The sequence below is a fragment of the Neolamprologus brichardi genome, chromosome 2 (assembly GCF_056152115.1).
Source record: "Neolamprologus brichardi isolate AB-2024 chromosome 2, ASM5615211v1, whole genome shotgun sequence".
Taxonomy (NCBI): domain Eukaryota; kingdom Metazoa; phylum Chordata; class Actinopteri; order Cichliformes; family Cichlidae; genus Neolamprologus; species Neolamprologus brichardi.
In genome coordinates this window covers 11,846,026-11,862,998 of record NC_142105.1, presented here as the reverse complement: position 1 = coordinate 11,862,998, position 16,973 = coordinate 11,846,026, and the positions used below count along the sequence as shown (strand labels likewise).

General features: G+C 46.2%; 1 protein-coding gene across 1 annotated transcript in view; it reads right to left on the bottom strand.

Annotated features, from left to right (window-relative positions):
- fat2 (FAT atypical cadherin 2) overlaps positions 1-16,973 on the bottom strand; it is a 98,010-nt gene that overhangs the window by 17,465 nt on the left and 63,572 nt on the right. Inside the window, exons 17-23 of the mRNA XM_087847260.1 lie at positions 12,408-12,619; positions 11,277-11,414; positions 11,052-11,195; positions 8,296-8,493; positions 6,913-7,513; positions 6,627-6,827; positions 5,079-5,236 (exon numbers count right to left, since the gene is read on the bottom strand). Of these exons, the coding sequence (XP_087703386.1) occupies positions 5,079-5,236; positions 6,627-6,827; positions 6,913-7,513; positions 8,296-8,493; positions 11,052-11,195; positions 11,277-11,414; positions 12,408-12,619 (1,652 nt within the window). The remainder of the gene's footprint in view (positions 1-5,078; positions 5,237-6,626; positions 6,828-6,912; positions 7,514-8,295; positions 8,494-11,051; positions 11,196-11,276; positions 11,415-12,407; positions 12,620-16,973) is intronic.

Below are 16,973 nucleotides of genomic sequence, written 5' to 3'. Positions count from 1 at the left end.
CTGTCCCACAGGTGTGAAAGCTGACAGAGAATTCTGATGAGGTGTGGAAGAGTACACTCATACAGTCCGCTCAGTCCTCCCGGGTAATCAGGTGTATGAATAGCGCCTCGTATGTTCAGGAAGTTTCTCTGAACCAAACCCAGGTGAGGGAGCTCTCGCTGCTCAGAAATTCCTTTTGAAGCCATTTCTGCTCATAATGAAGCGGGCAGGGACCAAGATCCAAAGCCCAGGAGGGAGAACCCTGGGAAAGGCTGAATGGTGCTTTTGAAATTTCCTGAGAATCAGAGCGAGTGAATATTGAGCTGGAGAGCTCATAGAGGAGGAAAGCCCAGGAGGGGAAACGTCATCTAACCAGGTTTGGGTCATGAGTTATCTGTTCAGGTCTCATTGTTTTCGGTCAGCTTAATAAAGCTTCCTGTACTGCTCCACGAAACGAGGCAATAAATGTTGGAGATTTTTCTTTTTTTTAAGTTCAGAAACTTACAGCCTGTGAAACTCTGCAGGTTTATGGTGTTATTTTTGTGCCACTATTCTGAGCGCACGTAAAAAAAGAATTTGAGCGCACGTAAAAAAAAGTTTGCAGGTGCAAGTGTTGCATTTTGAGGAGAAATTTAGCGAAGAAAAGCTAAATTTGAGTGAACAAAATTCATTCCTGCGTGCAAAAATGTATTTCAGTGTTTGGTATTATCCACACACACACACACACACACAATAGCAGCCCCTGTCGCTCAGGTTTTACATTTGCGCTCGCTCGCAATGTGTTGCTCGCGCTCTTAACATTTCTGCCCGTGCACGCTCAACTCTTTCTGTACACCGTTATATTTGTGCCACAAAACCAGCCAATCACAGACTTGGATGCAAAAAAATCTCATTGGCTGTTTTGGTCTCCAATCAGCTCGAAATGACGAAATGCAACATCCCAGAATCCATTTCATCCAAAAGTCAAACGAGGCAGTGGCGGAGTTTGAAATATTACTCTTTCTGGGTCACAAAATAAACTTTTAAGATATTTTCATGCGAGAATGGTGCTGTGTAAACTTCAAATATCTGCTCAATTTATCAAGACATCACATATTTGCAAAAGTGCTCTGACGTTTTCAGAGATGCCTGTTACCCACCAGCTGACCGGGTGGTCACTCGGGTTAAACATAATATATAAGGCTGAACTGACAAAACCACCACCAGGTATTTCAGGAAAAACCATAAAGCCTTTGAACTAAAACAAACACTGTTGTGACAGTGATGTACACTGTCTTGTTGATATATATGTATGATTTGTATCACCTTCATGTTTCCCTCTCACCACATATCCAAACCGACATCATGACCAGCAGCTTTTACAGCTGTGGCTCCAGCAAACATCAGCTGATACTAGAAATTAATATTAAATAAATTCTAACAACAGCTAATCAAGCTTGAACGTGCTGCTGTTGTTTAGCGCGACATCCGTTGGCTTCCTCTTTCTGGCGCAAAGTGGGCGATAAACAAACAAGAGAGACGATCAGCTGATCATTGATCAGTTTCATGATTGAAGTAGCAACAGGAAAGGGGGGAGAATGAGGGGAGAAGCAGCAGCTGTGCAGCAAAGACACAGAATAACTCCAGCTTTGTGTCTTTTTTTCATTCAAGCTAACGAATCGCGTTCCTTTTCCCCTCAATACGGATGTATTGTAATTGGTCCAGCCCAGAGTTGATCATGACCAATTGGGTAATCCACCACCTTTCATTGTAATTACATTTACAAAAACAAACAAACATAAAAATTAAAAATCACCATCGGCCCACCGGGCAAATGTCCGGTATGCCCAACGGACAGTCCAGCTATGCGGTCAGCTGGTGGGTAACAGACATCTCTGAAAACGTCAGAGCACTTTTGCAAATATGTGATGTCTTGATAAATCGAGCAGCTATTTGAAGTTTACACAGCACCATTCTTGCATGAAAATATCTTAAAAGTTTATTTTGTGACCCAGAAATATCATTTATATCGATATAGTATATGCTACGTTATAATTATACTTGTGGAGCCGCAAGTTTGCCTCTCTTTCGTCCACTTTTGTCTCTACGCAACGTTACTCGGCCTCGCCTCTCCTTCACTGAACACAACTTCCCCTCCCCCATTGCTTCACCAGCAGGCAACGACAAGATGGACACGGCAAATCTCTGTTAACGAGTTACCGCGGATCGCCCCGTGCGTGGGGTTGGACGGCGTCAACGTGTTAGCAAGCTAACCGCGCTAACGAGCTAACCATGCTAATGACATACAGCCCCTGTGGGCTGCATGGCCTAAAATCCTTTCATTTTCTCAAAAGTTGACAGCGCACCTTATGTATGAATTCTGGTTGTGCTTGATGGCCGCGAACCGATTTTATGTGGTACACAGCGCTCAGCAATCTGTCAAAAAATGTTTTAGTATGACTTTGCAGCTGCACCGCTTGATGGATTGTCGGAGCATTACAGCTACCGTAGTCTGGAGCCTCGCGGAGTGATACGTACTGTGCTTCAACGTAATATTACCATATTGTGTGTATATGGACCACAAATGGCACCTGTAAGAGACATGGTTGCAAAGAGGATTTCAAACTCCAGCCTGTCAGTCACGCAGTAGAACTTTTGGGAACAGAGCAGCTGTGAAATCTGCCTTTGTTATTATGCTCAGCGTCTGTTAGTTTACATTTTGACTGCACAGTTGTGTGCTTTTTGTTATGCACAAAAACAACTTTTTATTTTATTTATGCAGCATTATTATTTAATAAATGCTGATAATTTATTTTTGAGTAATTTCTTCATGTACATCTACGCTGTATGTTAATAAAAGTGCCTGTGTGACATCTGGGACACAGCTTTGACTAAGAACTCTCTTTTTGTTCTTACTTTATGGCTTTAAAACAAATATCGAGATATATATCGTATATCGCCATCCAGCTAAAAAATATCGAGATATGAATTTTGGGTCATATCGCCCAGCCCTACTACCAAAGGTCTAGGGTACACCCTGGACAGGTCACTAGTCTGTCACAGAGACAGACAACCACTCGCACCTATCCTATCCTCACTAACTGTATGTCTTTGGACTGAGAGAGGAAGCCTGAGTACCTGGAGAGAACCCATGAATAGCTTCCGGAATTTTCCAAACTAAGGACTCCAAAGGGGCAAAACATACATTTTTTCTCCCCACTGTCACCAAGCGCCAGCTCATAGGGGCTGATTGTTACTTTACAGTGTAGAGTTACCCAAGGTGAGTGTTGTTGCTGGATGTGAACTGGATCCACGTTTGGACCATGGTTCCTGCTCCACACTCACACATTGAGATGAAATACAGTTCCTACACAGACGTGCACTATCGTGAAACTATGCATGCTCACATTTTCCTCTTTTACAAAGTCAAGCAGGTAAGAAGACATGCGTGTCTCTATTGCTGCTGTCCTGAGATACAAAGAAAGAAAACTGCAGCATTTGGCAGAACAAAGAGTTCTGATTCCTTCATTCACAGGAAGTTTCCCCTGAGCTGGGCATCTCAACTGGCAAATGTTTAATAACGTTGTTTGACACTAATTTAGCAGCAGATTTACAAATAGGGAGAGCCGCTGAGTTGATTTAAGGCGGGTCTCTGTGGGGACTGTCGAGTGAGGCTTTTCATCCCAAAATGTTTCTGTCATGGTCCGACAGCCCTCGCCTGGATGCCTGCCCATGTGTTATTGTGTGTATGTCGCTCCCTTCCCCTCTCTCCCACTCTCTCTCTCTCGTAACGGGATTGTTTACCTCCGAGCTGTGACGAGCATTCCCGCGCAGAGACTGGCCGCACCTGTTGTTGATCGGAGCCGACCAGCTGTAGCCAATTATTCGCCATCTCCCGGGCTGCCTTCTTAACAGGGCGATTGAGCTTCGGTCAGTGCTGGATCATTGTGTGAAGCACGGTAGAGCAGCGCGGATGGTTTTTGTGGCAGTTTACGTTGATCTGAGGATTGTTTAGTTACTCCGTGTGTGTTTGTGTGTTTGCCACCAGGAGAGAAACTGAGAGAGAGATCACGGGAGCTGGACCGCCACTCGGGATTACTGTTTGGAAGGAGTCACTACGTGTGTTTTCACTTCACGGCCACGAGCACTGCTAGGAGGAAAAGGAGGAGACCACACCTGGGCACCCATCACTATATATATATAATTGAACGGTTGCACCTTTACCGCACTGTAAATAAATCCACTGTCTTCTCCCAAAGGAGTCCTGCATACGAGTCCTCTTTTCTACACCTACCCTGACAGTTTCCAGCTATGATTCACAGATATGACCTGTGCTTCACTTCATCCCCACTCACATCATCGTAAATACCGACATTTGATTTGCTCCTGTTTGCCGGCCGCCGTGTGTGTGTGTGTGAAGTATCTGATGCCCGCTGAGCTGCTGGTCTGTGTTCTTCTCACTGCGGTGAATCTGGCTCAGTCCGCCTGTTTTTAGACGACGCTGCCTTCTTCGGTGTGAAATTCCAGCGATGTCCCGGACCTCTGTGAGCTGACGAGGCAGGCCAGCGTGAGAGTGGAGTTTGTTATAGAGATGTTCAGCTTTCTTTAGTCACTGCTTTGAAATAAAACTCCTCACCATCATGCTGGTTCTCCCGACAAATTGAGAGCATATCAGGTATTCCTTTCTTGTATCTCTGCGTGACAGGTACTTTCACGTGCTCATGTCCTAAATGCCTGATTGAATTTCAGAAGCGGTCCTGAATCGCAGACCTGCATGAAGCTTCTACGCTGGCTGAGGAGGCGCGTGATGCAGGTCCCGGTTTGATCCGGTCATGTGACCCCTCTAATCCGCAGCAATGACTTTAGTGTATTTAACGAAGCCACTCAAGCCTTTCTGTGAGCTTCTCTCAGAGTCAGAATAAACTGGAACAAAGTGCATTCTGGGTAACCTCTCACACAAACCCCTACACTGCAACAGCGTTCAACAGGATCAGGCAGACATAGTTCATCGCACACTTAAGAAACAGTGAGAGCTCGAATGTGTTCTCGGGAAAACTACATCAGTTGTAAAACCAAAGATGTCCGGCTCTCTGATGACAGCGCCGCAGATGCATCCATACCTGTAAAGCTCCCCAGCCGGTGCTGCTGTTGGTGGACACAATGACGCCCTGCTTCTCGATCGTCTTGAACCTCAGTGACAGTTTGAAGTCCTGGTTGTCCTCGTCCTTACGGTGAAGGTACCTCAGGTAGGACCTACTGTCGAACCTCAGCGCCGACTCTGAGACACAAACAGAGGAAACACAAGCGGAGGTCACACACTGAAGAATGAGCTGGCCAGGCGTTTGCCTGGTTTATCCTCTCCTGAGTAAATGTGCTAATCATCTGATTTTTATTTTTGGATGACTTCTACATCTTTTGTCTTTCGGACTTTAACCGCGTCAACCATGACGGTGCCACCGCGGCGAGCTTCTGAGATCAGAAATCTTATGTTTGTCTCACTAAATACCTGCAGAGCAGTTCTCACCAAATCAGCTCAGCATCCACTTATCTTTAATAATCCTAATCTGTGTTAAAAGGCGCTGCTCTTTTGATGTTTTTACACCTTCAGATGAAACGAGGTGGTAACCTGATTGTAATGTGTGATCTCTGATCTGAGAGAAAATTTATTTGATGTTGTTACTGGAAAAGGAAAAAAACGGAGCAAAGAGTCAGGCACAGACGCCAACCGGCAACCACGAGTCCAGCGGCAGCAACCCAGAGCAAATAAGAGTCATGAGCAAATTTCTCTTCTGCTTTTGTTTTTTAGTTGTTCTAAGATTAAACTTTGATGATGCCTGTGGGGAGGTTTACTAACAACACCAAAGTCGATCAGAGCCCAGGAACTCTGATTTTTACCAGTTTGCAGTTTGATTTGGACCTGCAGTGTGGCACATCTGGCACAAAACTCAGCCTTTACTGGTTTTAAGAGCAGAGGGTTAAAAAGTAAAGTAGAGTCAGACATGTTGGTGACAAGAAGAGCCAGAGGAAAACCCCCTTCAGCAATAATCCATACAGGAATGCCTGCACAAATCCCAATGTGGCCCGCTGAGGGAATACTGACAGCCATTTATGAAATCCGGGGATTTACTCCCTCTGTTCAGTTTGTGTAACCGCAGGGAGGTTAACCTGAACGACATGATGCACCAGAACAGGCTGACACTGGTGAGAATATTTACCCTCCTCATCCTCAGATCTCAGGAAGAAAAGGACAAAACTCCAGCTGCACACACTGAAGCATGAAAAGATCATTTTCTCTGCAGCTGTTTGAATATGGAGTGACTTCAGGGGTTAGGAGGTCAGTGTACTCATGCAGTATATATAGTTTTCCAGGTAGAGACCCTACAACGATGTTCACTTTAAAGTCGATAAAGAGCTCGATAAAGAGCTGAACTGGCCTCATGTCAGGTTCACTCAGTTACACCACAGCTGAATCCCAGGACGACGCTGTGCCCTCTGTGGATGTTCAGTCACATGACTCTACTGCAGCACACTTATCCTGCAAACCTGCAGGTCTGAACTTTTCGATTCAAACATGCTGCTCTTCAGAAGATGTCAGAAACAGCTGCTGCACCCTGTCAGCTCACTCATACGCACATACACTCTGAGTACAGACAGACAGGTGGACGTACGGTTGCAGGGGCAGGCGCTCTCCCAGGTGTGCTGCGGGGTGATGTAAGCAGCTCTGGCGGTGGTGAAATGGCCCAGCCTCTCTCCCGACAGCCGCACGGAGTTCCTGCAGCCTCGCGGTGGGCAGCCGCCGCCCAGACAGCCGTTGTGACTCACTCTGAGGATGCTGAGGCCCAGAGAGTCCTCGATGTCCGATATAATGCCTGTACCAAAGAGTCCAACATGTCAGATGGCACACATACTGAACACTGACCTCACTGACCACGTGTGATCATGCAGCACGCTCACCTGCGAGCCTGCTGGTGGGCAGGGGCCGAACGGGGCCGCCCTGAGGCCTCCAGATGAGCAGGGCCTCCAGGGCCCGGGGGTCAGGCCGCTGCTGTAGGCTGGCCAGGTGGAGCTCCTGCCGGGGGAGATCCAGCTCTTGTCCCAGGCTGCGCTGGAGGCCTCTCCAGTGATCGCCCAGGAACTCCTCCGGTGACATCCCGACCAGCTGCAGCGTCAGTCCAGAGTCCAACGCTTGCTGAGTGGCCACCCACATGTGAACTTTGACCCCGGTCCAGACGGTGAACTTCCCGTCGCTCACGCTGACATTGAGCGCATACGAGCCCTCCTCCAGGTGTTCGTCTGCCCAGATTTTGCCGTCAGCCTGGTCTATGGAGAAGCTCCTGTCGTTGGGACTCTGCGAGACCAGGCTGTAGGTCAGGACATCCTGCACATCCTGGTCTGAGGCGTGGAGCCTGCCGACAACCCGGTTTGCAAACAGCCCTCCGGAGGTGGTGATGGAGACCTCAAGCGGCACCACAGACGGGGGATACTTGCTCTCCTCGGTGACATTGATGTTGACCACGCAGATGGAGGACAGGGGAGGATGGCCGCTGTCTGTGACCTGGGCAAAGGTGGAGCACAAAAAATTAAATGATTTGATTTGTTCTTATGAAATATCATTGAAATGTAAAAGCTGGGACAGGTAACATGTCTGTTTCTCCTTATGCATTTACAGGTGTGCAGGTGCGTGTCTCCCTCGTCTCTAATGCTAATAAACTTTTTTCTCACTTGCAATCAAAGCAAAAACATTTGTATTTCACATTTCATATTAATCTTTTTGTTTCTTTGTTGTGATCAACCAAACGCTGTCCAACCACTGTGATTTTTTTTTTTTTTCCCTCTGACAGCAGAGAACAAAATGAAAAATGGAGCATTTTGGACTAAAGTATCATCTCTCAGCATCCCAAAATATATTTGTTCCAGACAACAAAATCCATACAGTGCAGGACACGAATATGCACCATCAGCTGCAACCTGAAACAGCCTGAACCCTCAGAATAACCCCTTCTGTAAATGGATTATAGTGAAGAGTTGAAGCAGGGTCATTCTTCTGACTTTCATTTTTCCAGCTTAAATAATTCCTGTATTTAAACTCAGTCATCGTTACTGGGTGTGCAGGGTCAGTCTTGACAGTTCAGAATCACAGAAAACCATAAAGACGACTTTGTTCTAACTTTTCTTCACCTCTCCGGACAGCACAGCGGCTGAGGCCGGGAGCGACGCTCAGCACCTCCAAAGCTGAGACAAACTTTCTAAGATGTCTTTCCTGCAGTGAGAGTTTGTGAGAGAAAGACAAGAGAAGAGAACAGAAAAGTGGAGGGATGGCGACCTGAAGCTTCTCACCTGTATCTTGAGCTGATGGTGAGCTTTCACCTTCTTCCTGAGCGGAGCAGAGAGCGACAGCAGGCCGCCCTGGTCCACATGGAAACGGCGGTCCTCGTTCCCGCTGACAATGTGGAAGGAGAAAGGCGGGCCGTTCCTTGGGGTGTCTTTGTCCGTCACCACCAGCTGGAGGATGCTGCTGCCGACCGCCTCGCCCTCCTGCGGGACACATTTTTATTCAGTTTTGTGCTTCTAAGGATGTTCTCGTTATCCCAGCACCACAGAGCTCCAACATCGACCTCAGAGCTCCCATTAACCAGAGATTTAGTATGTTCTACCTCATGTTAAATTATTCACATGCAACACTGCCTGTATAGTTGCTCTGCCTATTTCATGACATCAAGCATGTGATGGGAGATACACTGCAACGTCATCCAGCTAATTCTGCAGGATTTAATCTGAGAGTTAGAAATGTTCTGTCTGCAGGAACATGTGAAGCATTGATTATACTCAAACACACTCGGCTCACATCCACTTCACTCACACTGGCCTGTTTAGGCTCAGTGACTGGTGGGTGAATGGATGGATGGATGGATAAATGAATGATTGAATGAATTGGTGGATTGATAGCGTGGTGGATGGATGGATGGATGGATGTCAAATATCTTATGTGTGCTGCACAGAGCCACACTGATCACATTCTTCCTGTTTAGCACTCCATCCGTGTTTACTGGTCATTTAAAGAACAGCTGGCACGTCCGTACAGCTCAGAGACACTTCGGCGTCGTTTCATGGAAGCTGTTTGTAGAGTGACTCCCTCCTGTTTCCACTGACTGCCAGAAAATAATGAAGACCTTCAGCTGTTTGCTGTGATGGATTACCTACTATCTCAACTAATTTAATAGGCTTTGCGTGCTGATTTTCATATTGTTGGGAATTAATAGAAACCAGAGCTTCCTGGAAAAATAGGTTATCAATCTAAAAACATGCGGCGTGCTGTGGGAGAGGATGCATCAGAGTTAATGGACTAAAATGTGCAACACCTCCGGGAGAGGACTTTTAAACTTCCAACTACAGCACGCCTCACAAGACGCAGGACAGACAAAGCTCAGCTTCATGATAGCGAGACCAATGTGCACGTGGAACGTGCAATTATCTTAAAGCTGCATTCTTTCTCACGTCCTGCAGGGGGCGACTCCTCGGGCTGGTTTAAAATGGAGATTCTGAGAGCCAGGAAATATTCTACACTGGATCCATGCACCTCCTCTTTACAGACTGGGAGCTGCTTTCACCTGTGTGTGTGAGTGTGTATTTGGTGCTACAAGAATCAAAGTGAGTTGAATGTAGGGGTGAAGCATGTTCACTGGGGTTCATGGCTGTTTTCACGAGCGACAGTCCATCAGCAGCTGCTGCAGCCTCTGAGGACGCTCTGCAAACATCATGAATGACCTGCACCACTTGTCTGAGAAACACTGGCAGCATCCATCTGCTGGGCAGAGTTTCTCCATCAGGCAGAGCTGGCTGCGGAGCTGTCGGCAGATGGGACGATAACCCAGAGTCTGGATTTGTCCTCACACTGGGTTTGGCAGTGTTTCGGTCCTGGATCAGTGACTCGATGGAAGTTTGTGAGCTGGCGGGGGAAACAGTAACTGTCAGTGAGGCGCTGCGATGGGACTGCCAGCAGCGTGAATTCATGTCCACGCATGCAGGCATGCAGGCATCCACATCCCAATGAAGCATCCAAAAATACACACTGGAGCGAAACTTTGACTTTGCAATGTAATTAGAAGTTGGAGGTGAGAGGTGAGAGCGAAACGCTGACGTCTGTCTGCTGCTTTGATCCCTGAAAGCTCAGAAACCGCTCTGATGACGGAGCAGCATATATCCACCTGTCACAGAGAGGGCTGACAGGTGGATAAACGGTCACCTGTAGTGAGCTCTCTTTAATTATCTGCAGCCGACAGGTCAACTGTCTCCATTATCACCTTGTTAGGCCGAGCAGCTGCTTTACGGGGACACCTTAACCGCTTGTCTCTGTCTGTGTTTATCCACAGGTGTCAAAAGTCACACAGGACTGTAACTGTGGCGTCCTCCCTGGGGACAGCCGAGCTTATTAATGACAGGTGATTTATTCTGGCCAGTTCTGGGTACACACGCGTATTTCTTCCCCTCGACATAACTCTCTTTTTCCTGACGCAGGCGTGTGGTGCAGTCATGATTGTGTCTTTTTAAAGCTGCAGAGGCACAAACCTAATCTTCCTGCCTTACCTGTGATGTGCTCAGCTATCAAATCCGTTTATGATCCAGGATTCATTAGGACAGAAACTATCCTAAAGCCCACATTGCATATCTGCAGGGTGACAGAGTGATAAGAAACCTGGCCATGAGGCGGGGGAATATATGGACCACTGAGCTTGGATCAAAAAACAACAAATGTACAAAAAAATGGGGATGTTTTTCTTAGAAAGTTACACATAAGGGATAAAACAGCGGAGAACTTCTCCAAGATTAAAATCACTACTTAAGAAGCAAACCTTTGACCTGAGAATATAAAGTCTGAATATTTACAGAACATGGTGAGAATCTCTCATTACCACTCAAATGTGGTGTGTTGGGCTCATTGCAGCTCATTTTAAAGCTTGTTTTCTAGGTCAACTCGAACAGCAGCAGGAACACGAGTTGGAATCTGGGGAATATCTGTCAGCATAATAATACCATTAATAATTTAAATGAATAAAGGCTGCCAGCCTGCGTGGGTGACGCTCGGGTCGTTGTACCTGCAGCAGCAGACTGTGGTTGACCTGAGAGAAGACGGGCGGGTTGTCGTTGACGTCGGTGACGGTGACGGCGACGAGGACGGCCGAGGACAGAGGTGGGCTGCCTTCGTCTGCTGCCTGCACCGTTAGGGAGTAGTGAGGGATCTGCAGATGAGGAGAGAGTTTTCACGTGACCTGCTGCTTCTTTAGTGCGACGCAGCTCACATTGTTCCTGAGCACGCTCACCTCCTCTCTGTCCAGCGCAGTGCGGACAGTGATGTCACCGCTGCGAGCGTCGATGGAGAACTGCTGCAGAAGGTCGCCGCTCACAATCGAGTAGCGCAGCAGGTTATTGACTGGGCCGTCCTCATCTGTGGCAGTTACCTGGACATGGAGAAAAAGAAAGGATGAAAATCGGGAGAGGAATAACTGCGCCTACCTCTTTGGAGGTCAGGGGTCACACAAAACATCCCCATGACACACCGACAAGTTGCGAGCGGGTCAAAGGTCACGGAGAGCTGAGCTCTGTGCGAAGGTCTGAATGTGGCTCCTTGGCTGGAGGACTCTTCACATCCAGCCTCTCAAGCTTTCAGCAGCTGCGTCCGCACAGCGTGCATCTTCCTCACAACAGCGCACTCGTTCTCACCTTCGTTTAAATGCAGCATTAGATTAGACTTGGATTTTTGCCTCTTCAGCTTCAGTATCATTATCATGCTTTTGTTCTCTTTAACATAATAACTTCAATGAGTCATCCAGTTAATCTGGGTTGGTTCGACTGTAACATTATTATTAAAAGTCAAAATTTGATAATAGATTAAAAAAAGACTGAAAATGAATAATGCCGTGTTTTGAAGTTGTCCCGCCCGACTTCTCCTCCACTGTGACTGCAACTAACCAATCCTTTCATTCCGCTAACAGAACCTCTGTCTCGTTATTTAAAGGTGAGCCTGACGACGTGGGAACAAATGACAAGAAAAACGAGGAGGAGAGAATCACGCAGCCCAGCTGTGACCGTCAGGAGGCGGTGAGCTGTGTCATTGCTGTGTTATCTCTGCTGCTGGCCTGACAGGTTGACACTGACGTGCTGCTGAATAACTGCATGTGTGTGCGTGCTCCTCCCGTGCTGTTATTAATGTGCGTGAATGATGTTTTTCATCACTTGTTTTCTTTACATTAGCACGTGCACGTGTTATGAGATCATCAGCTTGCATGACCACTAAATACATGCAGATCGCCCCTCAGCTGTGAAGCTGTCTGTGCGTCTCTGTGTACGACCTGGGGAACATTGTTAATTAAAAGTGAGCATGTGCTACATAAACCCAGCATGCGGACTCCATACAGAACAACGACCGACCTCGTGTGAGTCACACCTCTCACCTTCATCACTAGGCGCCCAGGTGACAGATCCTCCGACACCTCGGCACTGTAGTCACTGCGCCCAAACACCGGCGGGTTGTCGTTCACGTCTGTCACGTTAATGATGACCGTGGCGATGTCACTGAGTGGCGACTTCCCACGGCTCCCCTCCACAGACAGGTAGTACTCCCGGGAAACCTCAAAATCCAGCGGGGTCACGAGGGTCACGAGGCCTGCATGAAGGGAAACGGCTGGTTTGATCACGTGCTCCGACACTGGTGCTAAATTTGCTCAAAATTCCGTCCTCGCCTCGAGAAGCAGGAGACACGGGACAGGAGAGAAGAGTTGAGCTCAGTAAATCAGAGCGCCCTCGCTTCCTTCCTCTTTCCCTGAAGTACAAACTTCCCTCCTTCTGTGTATGGTATCATGTGACACGCCTCTATGCGTTCTCACCTGGACAGTAAGTCCACTGCACAGCTTTTATCACCACTCAGCAGCTCTGCGGCCAATGTGTTAAAGCAATAAGCTAAATGCCTTGCTTAAGAGCGCTGATCGTAGCTGATAGTGGAGAAGTGAACACCTCGTACATTAGATCAAACACTGCTCATATTTCTGAGGGTTTGCGGAGGCACGCACACTGTGCAGTTACAAACACATTACAGGGAAATGCTCACAAGTGGGTACAAGACCGAAACTGGCACATGAATTCTTTCATAATTACTGTTTTGATGAAGCCCATCAGCCAATCTGAAACTGGGGATGGTAGGCATTTTTAATGGCGCTGCCAAAAGGCAGATAAAGTAAACTGGACTCAACCTTTTTACATGTCTTTAAATTTTAATTAAGTGGTGCAGGTAACTGGGTCACATCACCTGGATGGAGCCCTCACTCTCCTCACTGGTGATCTGTTGTATCTGGTGGCTCAGAGCAGGCGGCCTGCTAATCAGAAGCTTGCTTTGTGAGCTCGACTTCCCACGATTCAGTGTGGCACTGGTCCCCGGAACAAATGTTTGACACCCATGATTTAAAAGCTTAAACGGATGACTTTAATAAAATAAACCAAGCTTCTTTGTGAAAAATGAAATCTTTACAATTATGAATTTTGTTCACAGCAAAAAGCAGAAAAACCATGAAGAATGTGAGAGCGTGACAGCAGCTCTTGACGGGTTGATTCACATCTGCGCTAATGTGCGCTGGTGTGTGTGGGCTCAAAGAAAATAATCAGAGAGCCAAGACATCACGTCCAGGCTAGCCTGCTTTTGACGAGTCCTGTCATTCACGACTCGTTTCACTGGAAGCTGCCACGGTGCGTGGAGGAGGGATTTTGGAGCGCTTTCAGCTCACACGTTCCTCAAGTTCGCAGCCTGTGGAAGATCAGTAACGTTCAGTGAAGTAACAGAAACACATTTTACAAACTTGGCAGGAAGTCCGCGATTTCACTTTTTACTCTGCAGATTTACTATTTTTTTCCTCCCTTTGTAGCACCACTGCAATTCTGTGCCATTATCTAAGTTTCAATGCATGGTGATGTTTCCCAACAACTACTAAAAAAGACATAGTCTTTTAAGAGGAAATGTGCGGAACACTAACAGAGCAGCCCGCCTCGAAGCCTTGGTTTCAGATCACCACCCACATTACTGAGCACAGCCCTGAAAGACAAACGCTGCTAAACATTAAAGCCTCTGGAAAATTTTTGGATCATCCAGAATCAGGTTAAAGGCAGCTCGGATCATCGGGGCTTTCTACAGCAGCTTTTCTCGCACTGTTGGAAGCAGCAAGCTCAGCTTCAAGCTCAGTAGAGTCTTCATTCTGGTCCCAGACTGGACAATGAAGAAAACCCCCAACAACTCGGCCGCGAAGCCTCAAAAAATGCTGATCACGAGCGTCTCCATGGAGGGCAGAGTCAACTCATATATTTATCAGAAGGTGGAGGAGGCCCTAGAAATCCTAAAAGTCAGGCAAACAAGACAAAAGTACAAGAAAATAAAGAAAATAAAGTAAAGAAAATAAAGAACAATAGATCCATTCATCCATTTTCTTTCACTTATCATCTGGGCCCTGAGCAGCGAAGCCCTCCCTCTCCCCCATCACCTCCCCATACTGCCAGGGAAGCCTGAGTGCTCTAAACACTCTTTAGATTAGGATTACATCACAGAGAGGAAGCTGTTAGACTGTCTGTTTATAATGGTCAGCCAATCAGAACAAAGCCAGCTTCAAGGGCTTAAACAGCTTGTTTCAGACAGAGGATGAACTGAGGTCCAGTGCGAGAAAAAGAAGGATTATTTTGAACTGTGACTCATGTGAAGCTGCTCTAATCCAGTCCAAGAATCAAACTGTGATGCTATAAACTGTTCATCTCAAATCCTATAACTGAAACGATGATGCATGGAAGACTTTTGTTTCCAGCTTGACGTTGTGTTTTTGCGCCTGAGCAGAAGCGTGAAGTGACACGTCACTGAGGTTTTCCTCATTTATGTGATGGCGCTGTCTTTTGGTTCTCGAGCTTACACAGCTCGCAGAGATTTGTGCGCTCTGGCTCACAGTACAGAGCTGCAGTAAGAGAGACAAAGTGCTGCGTGTCCGGTGTGTGAAAAACAGCATTTGATCCAGGGGCGATTCTAGGATCAGAGCTTTGGGGGTGCTGAGCACCCAGAGAGCTGCCCAGCCAGGCAAGGTAAACTTTACTCGTCACGATGAGACTTCTTCCCTGTTTCTGTCAGTCCCTGCATCCTTAAATGTCTCCCGTTGTCCCGAGTTCCCTCTGACTGTCCCCTTGGTGCATTTAAACCCCTGGTCCTTCCTGTCCTCGTCCTCTGTTGTATTCATCTCCATTATCAGTCATCATAATTTTACCATCTCTGTGCAAGTCTGCAAATTTCTTTATTAAATCATAAGATTCTTAAATTCATCAAGTCTCTCTGTGCCTGGGTCCTCGTCACAAAACATGACATCACTGTTTTGTACATTTTAACACAATTTAATCCCACGTTTGTGAAAGAAAAGCAAAAAACTTTTTTGAAAATTCTGTAACAAAACCATCAAATCTGATCAAGGTTATTTAAATGCTGCAAAAGAAGAATGGATTGGAATTTTTAAAAAATACATATACTAATAATGGATTGCATTTATATGGCCCTCAAAGCGCTTTACAATTCCACTATTCATTCACTCTCACATTCACACACTGGTGGAGGAAGCTACAGTTGCTGACAGAAGCGAGGCTGCCATATCACACCATCGGCCACTCACCAGTAGGCGGCAGATGAAGAGTCTTGCCCAAGGACACAACAACCGAGACTGTCCGAGCTGGGGCTCGAACCGGCAACCTTCCGGTTACAAGACGAACTGCCAACTCTTTGAGCCACAATCGCAGTTTCCTAACCTTAATTACTGCGGGAGAATAATGAATGATGCTCACTGTGAGTAAAAAGTAAACTGAGTACATTTTTTGGACAGAGATTCACTTTTAAAGTGTATGTATAATACAATACAGATACATAAAAATACACTCCAAAAATAGAAGAGTCCTTGAAATGTACAAAATATTATTAAAAAATTAAAAAAACTGAGACACCTTGGCCTCTGGTACAATGTATACAATGTATGAAAAGATCTTTACTGCAGATACTAATATGGCTCTGCAGATTTTTTCTTTTCTTTTATCCTATGTCGCCTCAGCTTGAGGTTGGCAAATCTGTCTATCACATTTTGGTGGTCAAGTCTCTCAAGCATCTCTTTCTCAACTGACATCACAGCCAGGTGCTGGAGTCTGCTTTGACCCATGGTCCTTCTCAGCCAGGTATGGAGCTGACTCAAGACACTAAAAGACCTTTCACAGCTACAGCTGCTAACTGGGTTTGTTAGGGCAACCTGAATAACAGTTTTCAGTTTGGGGAAGATCTGATTATCCCGAAGATTGTACAATGTTAACATATCTGGGATGGCACCAGCCTCACTCTTGAGCTTCAAAAAGTCTCTGGCAACCGTGACTTCCTCTGACTGAAGCTCAATATGGTAATGCAGTGCCAGGGCTGACAACCCAGTTTGTTTTGCAGACTGTGTATAGCAGCTTTAATATAGGGAGAACACAACTTCCAGATTGTATGAGTAAAATTAGTTGTGTTTTTTTTCTTTGCCAGTTTGCCAGTTTCTGTTTTGCCTGTTAGTACTCCCTGTCTGTTTTCTTACCTGGTTCTTCCTGATCTTGTACTTTCTCCTTATGTTCTCCTCTTTCCTCTCTCCCTCTTTGGACTGACAATCATACACAAATAGATTGTATTCAATTAGATTAAAAAATACTATTAAGATCACTAATAAAAAAGTCCTCTCTCAGTTTACTTTTAACCAAAAGGCAAATAACCAAACCACATGTACATCTAATAAAGAATATAAATATTGAAACACTGATCCAACATTATTCTTTATTGATGGATCATTTGATTTTACACTTTTACCTGAATGTGGCTCCTTTTTTTGAAAAAACTACCACACACACACACACACACACAACTGGAGTTATAAGGTTAATGGGCATCCAGTCAGTTAGCTAGTTAGTACCTTGGGTTCAATATCGGCACATATGACAAA